Here is a 23,267-nt window from a genome sequence, read left to right as displayed (position 1 = left end):
AGAAAATGAGCACAGCCTTGGGCACATTTGTATTTAGCAGCACATCGACAATGTTACTGTTATGTATCCATGCCCTTGGCTTAGTATCTCTAGACCAGCCCTAAGCTGGGGAAGCTGAGATGAGTTAAAGAATGATCATAAGGCCACAGCTTAAGATGCAGCCTTCTCTTTTCCTACCTTGGTACAGGAGCAGGGCTGTGAGGCTTAGTGTGCATATGTGTTTATCAGCCACCATCATTTCTAAGTGTGTCATCCTCTTTCTCACTTTCCCTCATGCTGTTTCCCTTACCCTTCCTTTCTTTGCCTCAAATGCCTATTGAACGTTCAGGCTTCACTCCAGTGTTACCTGACCATTTCCTGACCCTCCATTCTCTCCTTCAGACTTAACCTGCTCCCTTCTCAGTGCTCCTGAGAGCACTGTGTACTGCAGCCATCAAAGATTGCCTGCCACCCTATAGTTTACAAAAAGTTTTCACAGTGATGATTTCATTCAGTTCTCACAAGAGCACTGTACAGTAATAATAACTCACATTTATTGAACATGAGGCATAGGCTTTTTTGTTTTTAACAGTTTCATTTTGCAGCTGAAGAAGCTGAGGCACACAATGAATAACTAGGAGAGCTGGGATCTGCAGTCTGATTCCTGATGCCTGTTCTACCATGACCAGGGTTTCCATATTATCCCTATTGTATGGAGGAAGAAACTGGAGGGTTCTTACAACCTTTTGCTGTCTCTGGTGAGCACCCGATAATTGAGTGGCAGAGGTCAGGCCAGGCCTGAGAGTCAATAATATAAAGACCCAGAGTGATCTATTTTAATCCTTAGTTTACCATTCAAATAGGGAGAGACAGATATTCTCCAAAGCTAACTTGACCCCAGTGGTCATCTAGCCCCAGGATAAGGAATAACGAAGGTAGCAGTCAGTGGCATGGTCAGTACCTTGGTATCAGACACCATGCCAGTTGTTTTATATCTATCATTGTCCTTGTGGATCTTGCCCTTGATGGTTTGCATCTCCCATACTTAAATGGGAGTCATTTGCCAACAAATCTGGGGGGCCGCTTCTCCCTGAAGGCTGCCATGCCCTCTAGCCGGTCCTGGGTGGGGATGTTCTGAAACAACAATACAGAGTATTAATTTGGGGTGGGGTGGGGGGCACAACAGGGCCAGAGGCCAATAAAGACTTGCTTAAGCTTGTCCAGCCCATGGCAAGGTCAGAGTCCAAGTCTTTTCATTGTTTCTGAACTCTGATGATGGGCCAGGCAAAGGTGTGGGCCTGACTCCTTGATCACCTGGGGAAGTTAGGCCACCTCTCTAGCATCTGTGACCTGTCACATTAGCCTCTTGCACACTGCTTACATGCTTCCAGGGAGCTGATAGTCTGCAGGAGTCCAATACGAGGCTGATCGGTAGAGAATGATTAAGTTTTACAGTAAGAAATCTGGCTTTGAATCCTGGTGTGTAGCCAGTTTGTACCAGGTTCTACAAGTCCCCAGACCCCTTGTTTAGGAGTATTTTGGATATTTGTTAACCTGGATATTAGTATTTTTGACTCACCCAGGAGTCAAGGGCTAAATAAGTCAGCCTTAGGTAACCATCCTCCCCCAATCCTCCACAATTGAACACACACAGCCTGCAGGCTATAACCAAGGCCTAGACATTGCAAGGCCATCCTGGTCTCTACAGCAGCCACTGGTACAGAGACAAAAGAAGTGGCTCTTTGCCACTTACCTCTACCTGTGTGCTTTGTGACTCTCTGTGCACTAAGTGGGGCAGTATGAGCCACCATTAGATGGCTGAGGACACAGTACCAGGGACCAGTGTGGTTTCCCTAGGACCATCCCACGCTAATTGTGAGAGGGAGTGGCACAGAGTTTAACTCTTCAGGGTGGGAGGAGCCTACTAAATTGCTTATGTATTACACAAGTCTCCCCACTCTGGCCTGCCCTCTGCTTGCAAGTATGTACCAACGGACAGCGGTCACGTACCTGGGCATAGCATATCCCTTCAATGGCCATCCCTGATGCGATGTCCACCTGTGAGAAAGAAGTGGTGCCTGGATCAGCCTGACCTTCTTCCCCTCTGTCTGCTTGGGGTGCCAGCCCACCTTACTGCCTACACCATTTCCTAGTGTTCGTGGATTCCTCCAGCAAAGTATTACTGAGGCTTACTATATGCTAGTCCATAGGAACAGAGATGAATATGATAAGGAATTCCCTACCTGGAGAGGGAACACCATTTGTAGCAGTGATAAAACAGTGTTTGGGACAAAGCGGGTCTGTGAGAACTGGGGAGGATTGCACTTGGCCTGGGGAGCTGAGGAGGGTGTATGGAAGCTGTACATAGCCAGTATTCCTTCCTTCCCATCTGGCTGCCTCTCCACACCTCCTGTCACTCCTGGTAAGTGAACTTCACAGGCTTTCTGTTGTCCTGGGGAGTAAGGCCCTGGGGTTTATGGCCGGGCCCCTGGCCGCTTTCTAGTCTCTACTGCCCAGTGCTTACTGTTGCTCCCACTTATGGGCACCATTCTAAGAGAAATACCATGTGTGTATAAACTCGTTTACTTTTCACAGCAAGGGTTATTATCCCTACCATACAGCTGAGAAATCAGGCATAGAAAGGTGAAGGTCACAACTATATATGGAGAAGCAGGTCTTTGAATCCAGACAGTCCAGCATCAGAATGCCTGTGCCCCTAACTTACGTGCTGTATAGTCTAATTCACCCCTTACTCCCAGTCAAGTTACTTGTTTATACACGTCTATGCTTTTGCTCATACTCTTCCCATTTTTTTGAACCCTCATCCAACCCAAGGCCCAACCTTACAAAACATTCCCTAACCCAGCAATACCCAGCAGTAGCTGTGTCTGCTTGGTACCCACCCCTGCCTTTTTTTAGTAATCTCTACACCCATCATGGGGCTCAAACTCCTGACCCTAAGATCAAGAGTTGCATACTTTAGTGACTGAGGCAGCCAGGTACCCCTGCCTTGTACTAGTGATTGTGTCTGTATCTGTCCTGTTTCCCTACCTTAGGGGAGTGACCATATTTGACTTCTCTCTGTGTCCCAGTTCTCAGCTCAGGTCTAGATTCAGTGTGTAATGGATGAGTTGATGAGTAAGTTGATGTCTGAGTATGGATTAGTAGCATCCAAGGCACCACCCTGAGCCCTATCCTTGAGGCCACCTTACTGACCACCAGCATAAACCCAAGAACATGGACTGGAAGCCATACAGACTTGCATTCTTATTACATTTGTTCTGTGATCCTAGATAAGTCATTTACCCTTTTACTCAAATTACTTTCTCTCTAAGAGAAAGAGATGAGGATAAAATGTAATTCGGAATATCACCTGGCCAAATTTTCCATTTTGTGGGTGGGAAACTAAGGCACAGAGAGAGGTCAGACTCCATGTTTGTTAGAAAAGTCTGGTTCCTGAGTTGTTTCTAGCTGTGCTCTCAGTCTGCATGAGCCATGAAAGCACTGTTTCCCAGCAATCCCACTGACTTCAGTGGACCCAGAACCTGCTTACATCCATTCCTCTGTCAATGGCTACTTTGCCCAGCCGCACAGCAATGGGTGCCTAGGGAAAAGAAAAGGAAAAAGTCTTAGTTGAGGGGATCAATGCTGATAGTTGAGGGGGAGGGTTGGAATAAAGAGAGGGACCTATCTTCATGGGCGGGGGGAAGAGTCATGGACAGGGAGACAGGTCTGGGTCAAGTTCCAGCTGTTCTGTTACATTTTGTTAGTGTTAGTACTTTCTACTTCTCAGTTGATACTCTCTATCTATAATGAAGGAAGCCTGACTGATCCCTGAGCCTCCCAAGTGTATCTGGGGTTCTTGCCATTTAACCTATCCCCCCAGTGTGTATAACATACAATAGTTTACAAAGTGTTTTCCCACCTACAGATTTGCCTAAAGGTGCAACCCACTCTTCAAGCATGGTGCCATCTTTGAGGTTCAGGGAGGTGAAGCAGTTGGTCCTGTTTGTCTAGAGTGGGGAAGCTTGGATTTGATTTCCAGTCACCCTTCTCACTGCTGCTCTGTTCCCCTACTCATCTCGGCAAATGCAAGCCTCTACTGCAAGCAGGTTTCACTCCAGCAGGGTGAAAAATAGGTTAAGATTAGGAACTTGGGCTTTGGGGTCTGACAGGCCTGAGTTGAAATCCCAAGGGGCAGTTTACACAGCCACTGGAAGCAGGTGTATCAGAGCAGCAACCTGCGGTTCACTGGTCTTGCTTCCGATTAACTTGGGCCACCGCAGGCCTGGCAGTCCATCCCCGGCCTCACTTTAGGCAAAAAATGTATTTACTCCCTATATTGATCATATAAATTATTTGAAGTTTTTGTAAGTACAACTTTATCAGAAAAAGATTTGTAAAGTCTGTTAACATAGAGGCCATAAGTGAAAAGGCTAGCTACATAAACACAAATGACTTCATATTGGGGGAAAATACCATGAATAAAAGGCAAAAGTGAAAAACTGGGAAGATGTATTTGTGATGTTTCTGACAGGCAAATGTCCTTGATTTACAAAGAGCTGGTATAATTTTTTTACGAATATTCACAAGGGTATGAAAAGGTAGTTCACAGAAAAGGAAATATGAACACAAGGGTTATTCAGTTATACTGTTAAAGAAATGCAGCTTAAAAATCTGAGGTGCCCCCTTTCCCCTAAACTAGGTAAGTAGTAAGATGTTGGTGATGCCCACTGTTTGTTGAGATTCAGGAAATAGGTATTCTCATACATTATTGATGGAGTGAATTGGTACCATGCTTCTAAGGGCAAGATGTTAGGTGGATGCACATACCCTTTGATGTTTTAATTCCATGTAGGAATCCACCTTACAGATGCACTTCTAGAAGTACACAAAGATGTTCAGTTATGCACTCCAGCCATTTTGGTAGCAAAAAGCAACATAAAATGTTCATCATTAGAGTACTAGTTGAGTAATGATGGCACATCTGTACCATGAATGAAAAAGCGTGCAGTTGTTTTAAAAGAATGAGGTTGATAAGTATATGCTGAAATGGGAAACTCCAAAATATTGGGTAAAAAAAATCAAGGGCTATACTAGTATGTACATTCTTATCTCATTTGTGTAAAAGTTGTTGGCATGACGTGCCTTTGATCTCTCCAGAGGGTCAGGAGAATGGACAACTTCACTTTTTGTTTTATACATTTCCATATTGTTTGAATTCTTTACTATTCATATTTTAATTTCATGGTTTTTATATGTCTGTTAGAACTGTATTAGCCTCTGCAAGTGTGCTCCTTGTCTCCCAAACCGTCCTAAAAGGAATTCAGAGTTCTTTAGATATGTGAGTGTATGTGCATAATATGTATTCCTATATATACAATGAAAATTTTTGGAAGAGTATGTAAATTGTTAACAGTGATCATCTCTGGTGAGGGCTTGGGGAATCTAGAGCTGTTTGGGTGACCACCTATCCTGGTTTGCCAGTGACTGAAGGATTATCAAGATATGGGACTTTCACTTTTAACTGAGACAGCCCTACGGAGACAAGGTCAGCTGGGTCACCCTACTTGTGATTTTTTACTTTATGCCCTTATTCTTCTGTTTGATTTGCTTGTCATGAATATGCATTATTATTTAGGTAACTACCTAATAAACTGATTTCTCACCAAAGAAAAGTAAAAACTGTATAGATACAATGTGTGTTGTGTGTGTGTTGAAAATGTAATTTTTTCCCTGAGTGTATGGATACCATTTGACTCCCTAGTCTTGGTGGTTTATCCACTAGAGAGCAGCAGTCTATCACACCATCCTTACACTCATCCTATTCGGGAACCCTCTCATTCTGGGCACCCAATAACTCGCCTAGAAGTTGAAGATTGGGATTAGTGAATGTGGAACTAATTTTTGGTAAGCTGGTGCCTTGGTATACAAAGCTATTTTTAAGTAATGAAATATAAGTAATTATATTAGTAGGAGACCATTGTTTCAGTATATTCAAAAATCTGAAATCTGAATCCTCTTGAGATGAAGCTCAAAGACCCAGTTATTCAGTTTATGCAAAAAGACAACCCTACAGTCCACAAGTCTTGCTAGTGCAGTGAGCCACGCACTACCTTGAGTTTTTTTGTGTTAGTTCAGACTTTTGCTCAAGTGTAATAGAAACCTGGTAGCATTAGAATGGCCCAAGTAACATCATCAGGCTCCATTTGTATGTGATGAAGAAAAGAAAAAGAAATAAAGACAAAACAAATTCTTTCTTTTAAACCAACTCACTATTAATTTTTAAAGTTACAGTCCTTGCCCTCAAAGAACACCTGAAAGTTATGAGGGAGGATTATTTAAATTTAAGAGAGACAAAGTATTTTTTCCAAAATAAAATACTTATTTTCGTGATTAATTCAAATACTTTTTTCTGTTAATATTAAAATGATAATATATGGTTAACAGTTTTATAAGCTTATCTGTTTTATAAATGTAAATTTTTTGTGTTGGAAATGCATTATTTAAGTTTTAAAAATTTTGTATGTATTCTGCACTCTTAAGAATACCAGTTTTTATATTGTATTTTGTAGTATACAAAATAAAAGCCCAAATGCCAGTATTGTCTTTTTTTCTGGTATTGCAGTCACTTTTTGTGACCTTGATGAGCAAGTCACTTAACCTTTCTGGGTCTGTTGTATTACAAATACAACAGGGATAATCAACTCGGCTGGATTGTACTAGTGATTGAGAAACTCTTAAAATACCTGGGATTGTGTCTGATGGATAGGAAGCGCTCCATGTGGGCTAAGTCATTATAAAACCTAGCTCCATTTCAAGCTGCTTTCATACGGAAACTTGGGACCTTCCTCCAGGGCCCAGCAGTGACAAGTGAGAAGCCAGCAGTGAGAGGCTCTCCAGTCCTTGGGAGACCCCATCAGCCAGATTCGGGCTGCCCTGCTAAAGGTTTTGGGCCTGGAAGCAGGTAGGATTACACCTAGCTGGGGTCGTAACACATGTCCTACATGATACATGGGAATTTCTCTGTGCAGTATGTTGGGAAAGATAAGCTTGTAGTTCTTTATCTGCTTTAGAATCTTGCTTTATAGTTTTGGGGACATTTTATTGCAGTACTGTCTGATCTAGTAGCCACTAACCACATGTAGCTATTAACATTTGACGTGGCGGAAGTGTAACTGAGAAACTAAATTTTTAATTAAATTTAAGTCCAGTTAAGTGGATCTTGTGTGTCCTCACAGGACGCACCCCCTCGCCTCCCCACAGGTGTACACATACCCCCTCCCATGGCACAGGGTCTCCTGTGCTAGGCTGCTACCTCACCTGGGGCAGGATCTCCTGGGCCAGCGCTCTTGCCCGGTGGTAGGCGGCATTGCCCTCCTCATTCTGGGGAACAGTGTGGTTCACCAACCCCAGGGCTTGAGCCTGTGCACCACTCAGTCTTCGGCCTGTGAAGATGAGTTCCTTTGCCAGGGCCACTCCTAGACATCGAGGCAGCCTCTGAGTCCCTCCTGCCAGGATGGAGTGCGGGTGGTAAATCGACATAGGAAGTGGGAGCCCAGAGGAGCCCAGTCTGGGAGTCAGCCAAGACTTCTCAGAGGAACAGATTCTGAGTTAGGATGGAAGGGCTGAGCCCAGAACATAAGGCAAAGGATGGAAGCAGGGGAGTAGCTCGGATAGAGTGGGAATGGGTAAGTAGAGAAGGATGGGTGCTGTGGGTACAGTTACCTGCTCCTGGGAGGAGCCCTCGGGTGGTCTCAATCAGCCCCATGACAGCCGAGGAAGCTGCTTAAACAGAACAGAGTGAAGCACCCACGCTGTCCTGCAGTGCCAATCCCCAGGGAGAAGAGTCCTTTGCCCCTAGGCTCACCCCTCCAGCCAACCATTTCTGTCATGGGCTGGCCGCAGCAGACCTCCCCAGACTCTGCCTTGGCAAGAGCCCTAACAGAAGTCAGGAGGCCTAGGCCCTCATCCTGCCTCCGGTGGTGGAGGTATGCATCCAAGCAAATCTCACCCTTTCTGAGCCTCATTCATAGGTGGAAAAAATATGGTTACTCTTCTGCCATCGTCAGAGAGCTGCTTAGGATCAAACAAGGTACTGGTGCTTGTAACAAGGAAGGGGTTCTTGGGAGGTACCCAGTGCCTATTTGTGGGTTAATGGATTCTCTGTCTCATGGACCCTTAGCTCTGGCCTGGCCTATAGTATCACGACTCATGCTCACACCAGTTATTCCTCCCAGCTTTTCATCAGCCTGAAAATTCCCATGTTTCAGTCCACTTCTCCTTTTGAGTTCTACTTCTCTAAGGAGCTCCCTTGTGTGTCCCACCCCACAGGCTTCTCCTGAATTCCCTCACAGACCATCTGAACCATGCAGTCTGGCAGCAGGGAATGGCCAATACTCCTGCCTATGAGGGGTTTTATAGTCACTCTCTGCCATCTACCCAAACCCTGCAAGTTAGTTGCCCTAAACATGGGCACATGAGAAACAGAGTTGGAGCTATGATCTGACTTGGTAATTTGATACCTTCTCTTTGATATGCATCATGTAGATGCTACCTCTGTGCCTGGAGTTACACATTTCTAAATGTTCTACCTGGAGTGGCAGGAAAAAGCAGTGAAAGGAAGAGAGTAGCACCAGATAGCACTCAGACTTTCTGCTGCCAAGAAGGGCACACTAACCAGCAAGCCTGTAAGGTTAAAGGCAATCATCTTTTTCATCCCCTCCCTCCACTCTTCAAACTCAACCGCTCTGAACAAGTATGGCAACCCTTGCCTGGTACCAGTGAACCAGAGGGCAGTGTTTCTGCCCAGGCATGTCTGTGATTAACTGGGCTGGTGACAAACTGCCCCCATGGTTCTTTGTGCAAAACATGACAAATAAATGTGGCTTGCATAGAACCAGAAAGTTGAACAATTAATCTTTTCCTCAGTCTCCCCTCCCTGCGTTTTTGTTGATTGTCCTCTCGCCAACTGCTGTGGGGTTGGTAGAAGCATTCCTGAGGTGAAGGAGGCTGGTTCTGAAGAGTAAAAGGTACTACAGCAGTCAGTGGCTGGGCCAGGAGGGAAACCAGCTTCCCCCCAAACTTGCTCTGTATCCCTCACGTTACATTTAGTTTTGCTGTTGATTGGAAAGCTCAGAGCAGTGGCTAAGTGCAGAATCTCCAGACTTACCCTGCTTTACTTCTTCCCTCCTCACCCTGTCCCACCTCTTCTTCTGCCCAGTACCTGCTACTCGGAGATCACAGGCCAGGGCAAGTTCCAGGCCTCCACCCAAGGCAAACCCGTCCATAGCCGCAATAGTGGGTGCCGGGAAGGCTGCTGTGGAGATGAAGAAAGGCTCAGCCTGAGAGGCCCTAGCAGGACCAGAACAGGGACTCAAGATTGGAAAGGGGCTAGCTGGTTGGGACAGAGGGCCTCATGGGTCCCAGGTTTGGAACCTTACCTGGTACCTCAGCCAGGTTATCTTAGAAGTTGGTTTTTCTATTGGGGAAAGTTGGGAAATTAGCTGGGCTACTGGGGTGGGGAGATGGGCTGAATGATCCGTGCTCAGGCCCACTCTCCTGCTGGCATCCCCAGACCAGCCTTTCTGCACTTCCTCCAAGTTCTGTGTGCCAAGCCCCATGCTGGGTGCTGAAAACATAGGATTGAATAGATACGGGGAAGGCAGATCTGTAAACAGGCAATGATGACCCATGGTAATCAGTGCTCTGATAAAGAAATCTTGGAGAACCAGTCAGGGAAGGCTTCCTGCTGGTTTTAAAGAATGAGTAAAAAGTTCAGGTGGCCAAGGAGGGATATTCCAGGCAAAAAGAGCAGTAATTATCAAAGCCTGAAGGCCTGCAGCCTGAAATCTGACTCCACTGGAATAGCTGGGCTTGAACCCTGAGGGTAGAGAGGTGGGGAGGTCAGAACTAGCAGGACACAAAGGCTGAGCACCAGAGCTCCCTCCGGGAGAAATGCCCTCTGAACTCTCTTGTCCCTTTCCACCTTATAGAATTCTTTGTGCCCTTCCTCCTGGGAGAGTCATCTGTCTTCACAGAGCTCACAACAGAAACTGTCCTCTCTTTACAGTGGAGGATGGTAGGTGTGGTGGGACTGGGATCAGCAGGGCCCCTGAACGCCCTCCTCCAACCCACTCCAAGACCCTCACCAATCTCATTCATCAGGCCTCGGAGCCGCTGGACAAAGATCCCCACTTCCGCCTCACTCATCTGCTCCCGTTCCTTCAGGTCTGCACCTGCAGATAGTGAGGGGGTGGTGACAGCCCTTGGGAAATAACCTATTACTGAATCCCAGGTTGTTAAAGGACCCAGCAAAGGTGACTTGAGAGGCAGAGAGGAAGGCGAAATCTCAGAGAGGAAGGCATGGGCCAGGAAGCCAGGGAGGAAAGGGCGGGGGGGGGGGGGGCGGGTGGTGTGTCAAAAAAGGACAGGTGCAACAACAAAAAGGTCAGTTGGACTTCATTAGAATTAAAAACTTTTGTGCATCGAAGGACACTATCAAGAGAGTGAAAAGACACCCCATGGAATGAAGAATATACTAGCAAATTACATATCTGATAAGGTATTAATATCTAGGATACCTAAGGAACTCTTAGAACTCACCAACCAAAACCACAAAGGACAAAGGGCTCAAATAGACATTTCTTCAAAGAAGATATATACAGATGGGCAATAAACGCAAGCAAGAAAAGATGTTCAACATCATTAGTCATTAGAGAAATGCAAATTGAATCCACAATGAGAAACCAACTTCACACCGTTTAGGATGGTTATTATAAAAAACCACAGAAATAGAAAGTAAGTGTTGGCATGGATGTGGAGAACGCTGGTGCATTGCTGGTGGGAATGTGAAATGATGCAGCTGCTCTGGAAAACATGTGGGCAGTTCCTCAAAAAGTTATTCGTAGAATTACTATATGACCCAGCAGTTTCACTCTTAAAAGATTTAAAAGCAAAGACTCAAACAGAGACTTGCATACCAATTTTCATAGCAGCACTATTCACAATAGCCAAAAGGTGTAAACAACCCAGGGCACATCAAGATAGATAAAACGTAGTATAAATACAATGGAATATGATTCAGCCATAAAAAGGAATGAAGTTCTGACATGTTCACTATGGGTGAACCTTGAGGATATTATGCTAAGTAAAAAAAGCCAGATACAAAAGAACAAATGTATGATTCCACTTGTATGAGGTATCTAGAATAGGCAAGTTCATAGAGATAGAAAGTACAACAGAGATTATCAGGGGCTGGTGTGGGGAGGAGGAATGGAGAGGGATTGCTTAATAGGTACAGAATTTGGGATGATAAAAGATTTCTGGAATTGGACAGTGGTGATAGTTGCATGGCCATGTGAATGTACTCAGTGCCACTTTATTTTATACTTAAAAATGGTTAAAATGTAAACCCTGTGTAATTTATTTATTTACCACAATTTAAAATATATATGATAATATTTAAAATGTATTATTTCTTGGGGCACCTGGGTGGCTCAGTCAGTTGGGCATCTGACTTCCATTCAGGTCATGATCTCACGGTTTGTAGGTTCAAGCCCTACATCAGGCTCCATGGTGATAGTATGGAGCCTGCTTGGGATTCTCTCTCTCTCTTTCTCTCTCTGCTCCCCCCCCCCCATGCTTTCTCTCTCTCCCGCTCTCTCAAAATAGATAAACAAATTTAAACATCAAAAATGTATTATTTCTTCCCAGTTTTATTGAGAGATAATTGACATATTGATTTTTTTTAAGGTTTATTTTGAGAGAGAGAGTGCATGAGAGCAGGGGAGGGGGAGAGAGAGAGAGAGAGAGAGAGAGAGAGAGAGAGAATCCCAAGCAGGCTCTGTGCTGTCAGCCCAGAGCCCAATGTGGGGCTCAATCCCACAACCCTGAGATCATAACCCAAGCCAAAATCAAGAGTCGGACGCTTAACTGACTGAGCCACCCAGGTGCCCCAACATATTACTTTTTGATAGGAGGGGTCAGTGTGGTCCAAGGAGACTACAAAGTCAAGATGAGAGAACTGACAAGCAAGTGCAGGATACAGTGGGATGGAGTTGGGAAGGACTTTAGTAAGAGTAGTACCATGGCAGAGTCATCAAAGGCCAGATGGCAGGGGGCTGAGGTGGGAGTAGGGAGTGAATATATTCTCTTCACATCTGAAACTATGGGAATTCAGAGCTGACAGCCCTTGCATGTCTTTGATTAGTCCCAGCCCCTCAAAGACAGATGGAGAAACTGAGGCCAAAGAGGGGTAGGGACTATCCCAGGATTCCAGAACAAGTCAGAGACAGACCCAGACCTCCTGCAGCCATCCCCCCAACCCCTCCACTTCCCTGTGCTTAGGTGGGATAGTGGGGCTACTGGGACCTTCATAGAGAAGGTCAGACAGGCATAGAGCTGAAGGAGGAAGCCAGGGTAGAGTGAGGCCCTCATCCAGGGCAGCTGCGTCAGGCAGACCCCTCTGCATACTTGTCGTGCCAGGGGAGACCCCAAACTGGGCACTGTGATCCCGACAGCTCAGACCTAGAGACTGAGCCATATCACCTTGAAATTCCATGTTCTTCCCATCCTACCCATCCATGGCCTCTTCTCACCTCCTCAGTGACTCCTGCTACCCCTTCCCCAATCACCCCAGAGTGGGTTCTTAGCTCAGCTCAGTGCATCTCTCACTCACTTGCTTCTTGTTGTGGGGATGTGAGTCAGTGTTTTGTGTCTTTGAAACAGAAGTTGGTGATGCTTGCCCTACTGTGAGGACCAAATTGTCCAGGGGCAGTGGAGAGTTTTGGCGACAGGAACTGAGATCTTGTGGGTGGGCAAAGGGACACAGAGTACCTTCTTGGCCACAGACCTTGTCAATGTCACAGCACTTAGTTTCCTCAGTGAAGCGTCAGAACAGAGCATGGTGTAGCAGAAAGAATAAGGATTTGAGGGTCAGAGGGGCCAAGTTAAAATTGAATTCTATTCTACCTCTTACTAGCTGTGTAACACGAGGCAAGGCATTTTACCTCTGAGTATTTGAGTTCACATCTATAAAATGGGAACAATAAGTCCTATGCTAGAGCTGACCTACACCCCCAACCCCCTATAGGCTGGTGGGAACCCTGCTGAGCCCTGGGGTAGAGGCAAGGGAGGAAACCCACCTGCACAGAATACACCCTTCACTCCACTTCTGAATAGCAGAACGCGTACTTGCTGGTCCTCCCGCAGCCGGGCCAGAGCTTCCAGAAGCTGCAGAGGAGATCTTTTCAGGTATCTCCCAGCCCAGCCCTAGCCCAGCCCCCACCCACCCTGGTGCTGCCCTTTCTCACCTCACTGACCAAGACCTTCCCCAGGGCATTACGGGCACTTGGTCTGTTCATCAGGATCTCCGTGATTCCTGCAGGTGACAGGGCAGCCTTGGGTGAGCCAGCTGGCCTGCTCACTCCTGGGCTGGGGCCTGGAGGCAGCCGCCTGGATTCTTGGTGGCCTCTACCCTTGATGAGCAGTGTGACTTAGAGCGAGTCACAGACACCCAGGCTTCAGTTTCCCTGACCATAACATGGAGAGAATAACCCCTTGCTCTTTCTCCCTCACAGAAGTGAAAGGGCTTGTAACCCCCATGGAGCAACACGGAGAGACGGACAACAATGACCACTGCATTGGTTCCTACCTGCTTCTGCTGTTACTATACACACAAACACACGGGCAAGTCAGGAGGGCTTTCACATGCTCATCTGCCCCTTCTCCACCTTCCACACCACCTGTGTGCTTGCCTCCTGTATACCCAGAACTGCTCTGCATATCTGACTAGCCCAGAACTCTCCCCGGAGCTCTAAGCCTGAATACACAGTTGCCCACTTGATGTCTTGACCAACCGGTCAAAAAAATGATCAATCTTTTCTCCTGTTCCCTTTGTGAGTAAATGATCTATCAACTCAGAAGTCCCCTCTTCCTCACCCATGGAATTTACTCAGTCTCCAATGCCAGTTCAACCTCTTAAATGACATCTCAGATACTTCAGCTAATATCCCTCCTTGCAGCCAGCAACCTATATGGGTTCTTTACTACATGGATCACCCAAAATTGACCCTCCTGCCTTTGGTCTTCCTCCCCCTCCCTACTCCACATTCGTTCCTCATTTGGGTCAGAGTCCTCTTTCTAACCCAAATCCAACCATGACCCTCCCTTTCCCTTTCCACCAAAATTAAGCCAAATTCCTTAATACCACCCAAAAGATGCCCCCACCCTCCATCCCCAATATGGCCATTGCATCCTACTCTGGCCTCAACTCACCCCCACAATCTGGGCCAGTTGTAGAGAAGAGAGACCAGTTCTGGGCAAGGGCTCGAATACTCTCGTACCTTCTTGGTTGTATCCCCTCCTGTATTTACCTATCTTTTGGCCTTCAAAGACCCCTTAGTATTTTCCCCCAGGGTCCTGAGCCTTGTCTGTGAAACAAGCAGTATTTATTAAGATGGCATTCTCAGTGTGAGTTAATCTGAGACACAGAAGAGACAGTAAAAGTTTTGGAGCGCTCAAGGGACAGGGTTTCCAGCCAGGAGTTAGAGAACTGTGGTTCAGGACAGAAATCTATAACATGCAGACTAGGCTGGCTTCCTTAGCCTCCCCAGAAACCTTCAAAGAGTTCTTTGAGCCCAACAGATCTGGAGGTCCCACAGAACTCAGATGTCCCCAGGGTCTTCTCCAGCTCTAATGCTCCATGAAAGAAAATGCTGCAACTCTGGGGAAGGGAAACTCTGGTAGATACAAAGAAACCACATCAGAGGGATTGAGGAAAACAGTCTAGAGGTCCAACATCTTTGTGGCAGACAGGCCCCATCTTCATATCCTCAATAATCTCCTTCCCTGGAGTGTGGGCGGGGCCCTGTGAATTGCTTCTAACCAACAGAATACAGCTAAACTCATAAAATGTCACTTCAAAGATTAAAATTTAATGATAATTAGGTTACAATGTATGTAAGACTCTGTCTTGCTAGGGCATACTAGAGAAACTAGTGGACCTACAGAGAGGGTCCTGTGGCAAAGAACTATAGGCTGCCCCCAGGAGCTGCGAGACACCCCCCAGACCAACAGGAAGAAAACAGGACTTCAGTCCTACAACCACAGGAGGTGACTGCTATCAATGGGAGGAGCTTGGAAGCAGATCTCTCCCTAGTCAAGCCTATGAGGAGACCATACCCCTGGCCAATTCTTGGATTGTGGCCTAGTAAAACCCTGAAGTAGAGAACCCAGCTACATTGTGCCTGGACTTCTGATCTATAGGAACTATAAGATAATACATGTGTGTTATTTTAAGCAATAAAGTTTGTGGTAATTTGTTATCCTCAGGCAATATCCTGAGATTGATAGACGTTCTTCTCTCCTCTTCACTTTCCTAATCTGTCTTGCCTTTCCGGCTGATGCTCTCCCCATATTTCATCTTTATCCCTTCTCTCCATTTCTATCTCCTTCTTTCAGAATACAAATGGGGTGCTTGGCTCATGTCACAGCTTAGTCATATACTAGTTCCACTGGTCTTGGGCAAGTTGCTTTACCCTCTGGTCTTCAATTTCCTAATCCATAAGTAGAAATAATAAAAAGGGAAGCACCTGGGTGGCTCAGTTGCTTAAGCAGCTGACTTTGGCTCAGGTCACGATCTCACAGCTCGTGGGTTTGAACCCCATGTTGGGCTCTGCACTGACAGCTCAGAGACTGGAGCCTGCTTCCGATTCTGTGTCTCCCTCTTTCTCTGCCCCCACCCCCCACTTGCACTCTGTCTGTTTCTCAAAAACAAATAAACATTAAAAAAATTATTTTTTAATAATAAAAAGATTGTTATGAGGATTAAAAGAGATAATGCCTTAGGGCACCTAGCTGGCTCAGTCAATAGGGAATGCAACTCTTGATCTTGGGGTTGTAAATTTGTTTGTAAATCTTGGGTGTAGAGAGTACTTAAAAATAAAGTCTTAAAAAAAGAGAGAGATAATGCCCATAAGTGCTTAGCCAGAGTTTGTGAGTGAGCAGTGAGCAGAAAAAATGCATAGATGCTAGGGAAACTCTAGGATTTAATAGAAGGAATGAACTCCAAGCTGGGAGCTATGAGGAGCCAGACAGGGTTATGTTTGGCTTTCATTTAATTTGCACTTATCACATGTCAAGTCCTGGAGAAATAGGGAGGAATCAGCCATGGTCCCTGACTTTCTAGTCAAGCCCTGATTCTGGGAACATTGCCCTTGCTGGACCTCCACAGTAAGGATAGGTGTGTACTATACCCTCCCTACTCTTACCTAGAAACTAGACCTTGAAAGGGACAGAAAATTCTTGTTCCCCAGAAAAAATCAACAGGAACCACTGTAAGGTATTAGAGACCAACTCTTTTTACCACCCCTTACTATATAGAAGGGGAAATTCAGGCCCAGAAGAGAATGTGCCTAATAGCTGGACCCACCTAGCAATCCTCACTCTCTAAGAGTTAACAACCTATGAGAGAGATAAGTTTAGATACATGGAAAGTAATGGGAAAATGGGAAGGAGGGGGTGTGTAATTCCATAAGGACTTACATAAGCAGAGTGGAAAGAGAATCCAAGTGAACAAAACAGAGGTGGGACAGTTTGAAATGAACCCAATGCGCTGAAGAGATAAGATGGAAAGGTAAGGTTGTGGTGGAGAACGTTGAACGCCCAGCTAAGGAGTTGGGTAGAGCCATAAGAAGAGCCAAGATGGTTAAAGAGGGAATCCCATTTTCAAGGACAACAGAAAATGTGACAATGTTGTGGTGTCATCAGCTCAAGTGGAAGCAGAACCTGTGGCTTCTAACATGAATATCAAATGACCCCAAATCACTTTAGGTTGGTGGAAGGTGGGGGGATGGAGGTAGGGGTGGTGGCGGTGTTCTCCTTTGTGAGCCTCTTCCTGCTGCCTCCTCCATCCGTGGTTTCTCCATGGTTTCCTTCCTCCGTGGTTTCCTTCCTCAATGACTTCCTCCTGCCTTCTATATGCCCTCTGGCAAGGGCAGCCGTTTAATCTGCTAATCCTTGTTATTTGTGGATAAAACATTCTGTATTTGCAAGTGAGCCCTAATTTGACATATGATAGTTTTTTGGTTTTTGGGTTTTTTTTTTTTTTCCAACATTTTTATTTATTTTTGGGACAGAGAGAGACAGAGCATGAACGGGGGAGGGGCAGAGAGAGAGGGAGACACAGAATCGGGAACAGGCTCCAGGCTCTGAGCCATCAGCCCAGAGCCTCACGCAGGGCTCGAACTCCCGGACCGCGAGATCGTGACCTGGCTGAAGTCGGACGCTTAACCGACTGCGCCACCCAGGCGCCCCAGTTTTTGGTTTTTTTAATTGATGTAGAAGTCTGTCTTTTGAGTCAATACTAAAGAAGTAGTGATGATCTAATAGTTGAGAAAACAGGTTTTGAAATCAGATCTGATTCAAACTACCTAACCTTTGCCCCAATTTCTTAATCTGTAAAGTAGGGAGAATAATTATAACAATCTCAAAGCAAGTGCTGTTGTGCTTTGCAATGAACTAAGCATGAGAGTAAGGAGTATTCTCTAAGAACCAACAATCCTAAGCACCTGGGTGGCTCAGTCGGTTAAGTGTCTGACTTCAGCTCAGATCATGATCTCACAGTTTGTGAGTTCGAGCCCCATGTCAGGCTCTGTACTGACAGTGCGGAGCATGGAGCCTGCTTTGAGTTCTGTGTCTCCTCTCTCTCCCCTCCCTTGCTCTCTCTCTCTCTCTCTCTCAAAAATAAATAAACATTAAAACAAAACAAAACAAAAAAGAACCAACAATCCCAAATGGCTAGAGGAAGACCCTTCATGTCCATGTCGGGGATGCACTCTACGGAACAGTATACAACAGCAGGGAGCAAGAAACTAGATTTATATGGCAAAGCAGCTCTTCAAAACTTAGTATCAACCAGGGAAAAAAGGAAGAAATACGAGTTATATAGTATGACACCATCTATGTACTTTAAAACTGTAAATTAAAACACAAACTATGCTACATCAAACTCAGGGAGAGAGTTGGGACTGGGGAGAAAGTAAAGCCAAGAAAATGGCTTTGCCCATATGGTAACACGCAGAGGACTGAGGGGTGTTAACGCCACTGAATGCACTTTGACATCCCCTTGCACCCCAGCAAAAAACAAAACGCCCTTAGTGGAAAATGGAGGGCTGCCTGGGTGGCTCAGTAAGTTAAGCATCCCACTCTTGATCTCAGCTCAGGTCTTGATCTCAGGGTGGTGAGTTCAAGCCCCACTTTGAGCTTAGAGCTCCGCGTGAAGCCTACTTAGGAAAAAAAGTTCTCTGCCAGTGACCAGCACGAACTTTCTCCTTTGACTCAAAAGAGTGTAAAAGTCCGCCAGCCACGGCCAGCCACAGCCGGGCCAGAGCGCATGGAGACTTGCCCAGGTCTTTGCTCCTCCTCTGCTCTCCTCCCTCTTCTCCCTGCATGGCGAGCCGGATTGGCTCCGCCGCCTCGGCGCTCTGGAAACTAGCCAGGACTCTTGGCCGACGGGACAGCAGGCCTTTTAAAGTTACTGGGGTGGAAGCGGTGAGGGGTGGGGGTCGCCGGTGCTTGGTCTATCGCTGAGCGAGTCTCCGTCCCTCCGTCACAGCCCCAGGCCTTCGAATGGGGGACTGAAGGGACTTAGATTGACCTAGAGCTCCACCTCAACTAGGGTCTGGGAGGCTAGTGACGGGGCCACCCACTTCCCCGGCCTTAGGAAGGCGTGGGGAGCCTTGACTGGGAAACCGCACATTCGGGATCAAATCCTTAAACGACCCGCCTTCCCCTTACTGGTCTGTGTTCCCGCGTGTAGTGGGCCGCTCTGGCCATGGCTTCGGCCCTGGCAGCAGCGCCAGGAGCCCGGCTCGGACCCGTCAAGTCTCCCCCTGGGCGCTCCCGCGACAGCGCACTTACCTTGGTCTGGACCTGCCAGGACGCGCACTTGGATCTCCGGGTCCCCAGCCGCCCCATCGGAGGCGCAGCTGCGGGTCTGAAGGGGTCTCCAGGGGCGTGGAAGGCGCAGGGCACCGGTCAGGGCTCGCAGCATCTGGGCGCAGGCTCGGAAGGTGCCAAGGGCCCCTCCACTGCACCCTCCTCTCTCGCTGAAAGCTTGCAGCGGCGCCCCCAGGTTTCGCAAACTGCTCCACCTATGGGCGGAGAGCACAACGCAGTTCTCGCCTCTTGACTCTCAGAGCCCTGGAGCCCTGGCTAGGTAAAGCCCGGCTCCGCTGTGTGATTTGGGACAAGGATGTCAACCTCTTTAAGTGCCAGTGTTTTAATTACTAAAGCGGGGATAATAATAGTGACTACTGTCGCAGATAAAGGGGAGGCTAAAGTAGTGAGAACAGATAATGTACTACTGCAAATGGGAAGTGTCATATGTGAACTGAACTCAACTTCCATTTGTACAGAGGTGCCTGAGAATTTTAAAGGGAGAAAGAAGAACGAGAGAGGTGGGTGAACCGGGCTTGTGAAGAATTACAAAAATCAGGAAAGGCGTTTGGCCACGTGAAACTCATCTGTGTTAGCTAACTGGTGCCTATCCAACCTTAGGCTCCCACAGAGACTGGGGTTGGTGGCAGCGGTGACAGACAGTGGGAGTGCTGTCTTCAGGTGTTGGCTGAAACAAGCAGTAAATTCTTTTGGCAGTGCTGACCTTAAAAATAAAAGTTGTTTTACCAGCAAAAATAGGTGTCTTTGGGAACAGCCAAGAATTGCAATTTGGGACAAACAAGCCACGGGAAAAAAAACAGGCTAGTCCAACAGAGGAGGAAACCATATTTTATGGAGAAGTTGGGAGTGGTTGCTTTAAAACCAAAACCCACTGGAGAAAAGCAAGAGGTCAGAGTGATCACAGTTTCTCATGGGCTGAGCGGCTGACCTACTGGATTTCTTGTAGGAGATACAATGTACACCCTCTCCTGTTGAGTCTATTATAATTGACAATTCCTCCTGTAATTGATGTCCAGGGGTATCGCATGAGAACTCCTCTTTCTGGCCTCCTGACTACATTTTAGTGAGGGTTTTCCTTTATTAATTTCTACAGTTGGCTTAAGTGTTCTCCTCCAGGCACTCTAAGGGGGGCCAGGGTTATCTTAGGAATGTGGCCTTGATCTGCTAGAAACTATGTTAGTGTTCAAGTCATTGTAGGCCAAGGTTGAGGCCTAGTAGAGAAGTGGGCTCAGAGGGGCATGGCTAGAATTTGGTCAAGAAGAGAATCTTTGTCACTATGTCATGGTGGTATTATGATGATTGAATGGTGGTGTGTGAACCTTGCTTCTTATTCCATTTTTTAAATGTCATTTCATTTATTCATTCTGATGTTGTCTACATTCATGGGCTTCACTGCCTCACCTCCCAGTTACTCTTCAATCATCCCAAATTTATGCTCACTAATTAGATGGCAAAAATATTTGTGAATGTGAATCCCTAGCCTCTGCCTCCACTATCTACCCAAAGTGCTTTTGCAGAGGTCATCAGTGGCCCTGTTTAGTTCATTCTGGGTGGATCAATAAAGAGTGTTCAGTGAACACTCTACCTCACTCGCCTTCCACTTGTTAATGACCCCAAAGTCACTAATAATTCATGCCTCCAGCCAATGGCTGCACTATTAGGTGATCTAGAAATAAAATTCTTTTTATTTCTTTGAAGGCCATGGCTTTCAAAAAAAAATTAATGTGTATTTATTTTTGAGAGAGAGCATGAGCAGGGGAGGAGCAGAGAGAGATGGTGACACAGAATCCAAAGCAGGCTACGGGCTCTGAGCGGTCAGCACAGAGCCTGACGCGGAGCTCGAACTCACTACCATGAGATCACGACCTGAACTGAAGTCAGATGCTTAACCAACTGAGCCACACAGACACCCCTAACATTCTCTCTTTTCAAAGTCATTGGTGTTTGCTGAGGTCATCACTATGTCTAGTAAGGTTTAAGCAAAAATGTGCTCTCATCTCCTTCCTGGGTCTAATGGGAAACCCTAAGTTCCTCTGTGTGACCTAAAAGATTAATTGGGGTTTGTATCAGTCCTAGCCATTTTTGATCCCTTGCCTTTGCTTCCAATGAGTTAATTCAGGTTATGGATCATCTGGCCATCCCTCTGTGTCCCTTTTCTATATATTAGTGGACACAACTCCAACTCCTTCACTCCTTAAAGAATAGTAGACACAAGAATGCATGAGAAAGAAAGGTTGGGGATCAACTATGGGACCCCACTTCTCATACTTAATGAGGTTAATGCTAACTGTTGTGGACTGAATTATGTCCCCCTAATTTCGTATGCTGAAGTCCTATTCCGTAGTACATCAAAATATGATTGTGTTTGCAGATAGGGTCTTCAAAAAAGTAATTAAGTTCAAAATGAGATCATTAGGCTAGACATTAATCCAATATGACTGATGTCCTTATAAGAAGAGGAAATTTGGACACAGATAGGTATAGAGGACAGACCTGTGAAGACAAAGGGAGAAGATGGCCATCTGTAAGCCAAGGAGAGAGACCTCAGACAAAATCAACCTACCGACACCTTTATCTCAGCCTTTCAGCTTCCAGAACTGTGGAAAAATAAATTTCTGTTGTTTAAGCCATCCAACCTGTGGTCCTTTGTTATAGCAGCACTTGCAAACTAATACACCAATAAAATAATTCCTTTTGTTAAGAGGAAATCTGGTGCCTGGTTTTTAAAATAACAAAGTGCCCCCTTCCTCTACATTATTATTATTCCTAGGTCTCCAAGAAAGATCAGCAGAGCAGCAATGGGCATAGGACAAAGTGGTAATAACAGTACGGCCATAGGTGTCACAGACTTTGAGTCTGGAATTCTCTCTTGTCCAGCAAGGGAGCAGATGCAGAATTGAATATGAGAGAGGTTAATGTCCAGGAGGAGACAGGAGTCCTGAGTAAGGGTCCTTGTTGTGTATTTATTAGGATCATCTTCACAAAACACCTTATGAGAATGTGTTGGTTTGTGAAGATTTCAAATCCACTTATGACTTATGTGCAGTTGTTCTGATCTGAGGGTGAACTTGGGAGGCCATGTGAAGATGATAGCAGAATTGTGCTGCTGAGTGCTTATAGATAGGAACATATGGAGGAGCAACTATGATATAATGGACATTTAAACTTTAAATACCAAGAATTTATGAGGACTTATTGAGAATGTTCTGTTTGGGCAAGGCTACTCTTTGCTGATCAAAACAGATCTCTGAAGGTCTTGAGACACTTGCTCATGTGGGGTGGCCACCCTACCCTTGGTCCTGAGTGGTATTCAAGGCACAGTGGTCTCAGGAAGACAGACTTCTGTTCTGCCTTGGCAAGCCTACTCTTCCTAGGTAGTGGTCAACTCGGTGCCAGCTAGCTGTGTGCCTCAGCAGTAAGGAACCTAAGCTGGCAGCTGATTCCCAGCTTAGTTGGAAGGACTGATTTACAGAGGACCAACTAACTCATAGAAAGTACATCACAACTAAACTTGGACTTTATTTCATCTCCCTTATGCCTGGAACTATAACGTAGTTAACCTATCTTTGGTTTGGAGTATGTTATTTCTTTATGAGCTTATTAAGAGACGTTAACCGTATGCTACTGGCTTGTGAAATATTACTATTATAAATTAGAATCCCTACAGCAAATCTGTGCTAAATAAACCATCGGCAAAGACAAAAGCTCAGTTTCTGAGCATAATTTGCGGGAGCAAAACAAGAGTGAGATTCAGAGATTAACAAGAAAGGTCACATAGCTAGTGAAATGAAATCTGGTTGTTTTAAGACATCCAGTAAAACACTCCCCATAGTCTTGTTGGTGTACAGCCTTAGGACTTTTTGCGCTTGCACTGATTCTTCTGAGTACCAACAGTAACAGGATACAGAACAATTAGAACACTCCCAAAACCCTTCCTCAGGCTACGCTTTTCTGAGTCCGGTTTCAGGCCACCCTCTGCTCTCAGCCTCAGGCGCTACTCCTCTCATTATAGAGAACGTAAACCCGAATGGCTGTACTAGGTTATGAAACTTTTTCCTGATGTGTGATGTGGACTCAGATTCCCATCCGCTTGTGAGCCGGGTCCAGAGCTTCGCAGACAAAGAACTGCTGAACGCCCCCCTCCCCGAAAAGAACGCCACCACCGGCCGCCTCTGCGCACGCGCAGGCGCCCTACTCTGGCTCCACCTCCGCCTCCCGAGCGTGCCCGCCGCCCGAGCGTGCCCGCCGCCCGAGCGTGCCCGCCGCCCGAGCGTGCCCGCCGCCCGAGCGTGCCCCCGCCCACCCCCGCCCCTAGCTCTTGGGTGAGC

General features: G+C 46.2%; 1 protein-coding gene across 3 annotated transcripts; it reads right to left on the bottom strand.

Moving 5' to 3' along the window:
• Positions 1-511: 511 nt before the first annotated feature.
• ECHDC2 (enoyl-CoA hydratase domain containing 2) lies at positions 512-19,124 on the bottom strand. Of its 3 annotated transcripts, none has more exons than XM_047871472.1 (10): positions 18,901-19,124; positions 13,293-13,360; positions 13,125-13,212; positions 10,131-10,217; positions 9,152-9,298; positions 7,708-7,764; positions 7,303-7,490; positions 3,533-3,583; positions 1,990-2,037; positions 512-1,113 (listed from the first exon to the last, which is right to left on the bottom strand). In XM_047871472.1, the coding sequence occupies exons 1-10, from the start codon at positions 19,031-19,033 to the stop codon at positions 1,036-1,038; spliced, it is 945 nt and encodes a 314-aa protein (XP_047727428.1). In that variant the 5' UTR covers positions 19,034-19,124; the 3' UTR covers positions 512-1,035. The 3 variants fall into 3 exon arrangements, with proteins under 3 accessions (XP_047727428.1, XP_047727429.1, XP_047727430.1); XM_047871473.1 differs by having other exon boundaries at positions 7,708-7,767; positions 9,206-9,298; XM_047871474.1 differs by having other exon boundaries at positions 9,206-9,298.
• Between the last annotated feature and the right edge of the window lie 4,143 nt (positions 19,125-23,267).

This window comes from Prionailurus viverrinus, chromosome C1 (assembly GCF_022837055.1).
Source record: "Prionailurus viverrinus isolate Anna chromosome C1, UM_Priviv_1.0, whole genome shotgun sequence".
Taxonomy (NCBI): Eukaryota; Metazoa; Chordata; class Mammalia; order Carnivora; family Felidae; genus Prionailurus; species Prionailurus viverrinus.
Note: the sequence above shows the minus strand (reverse complement) of the source record. Positions and strands in the feature narration are given on the sequence as shown.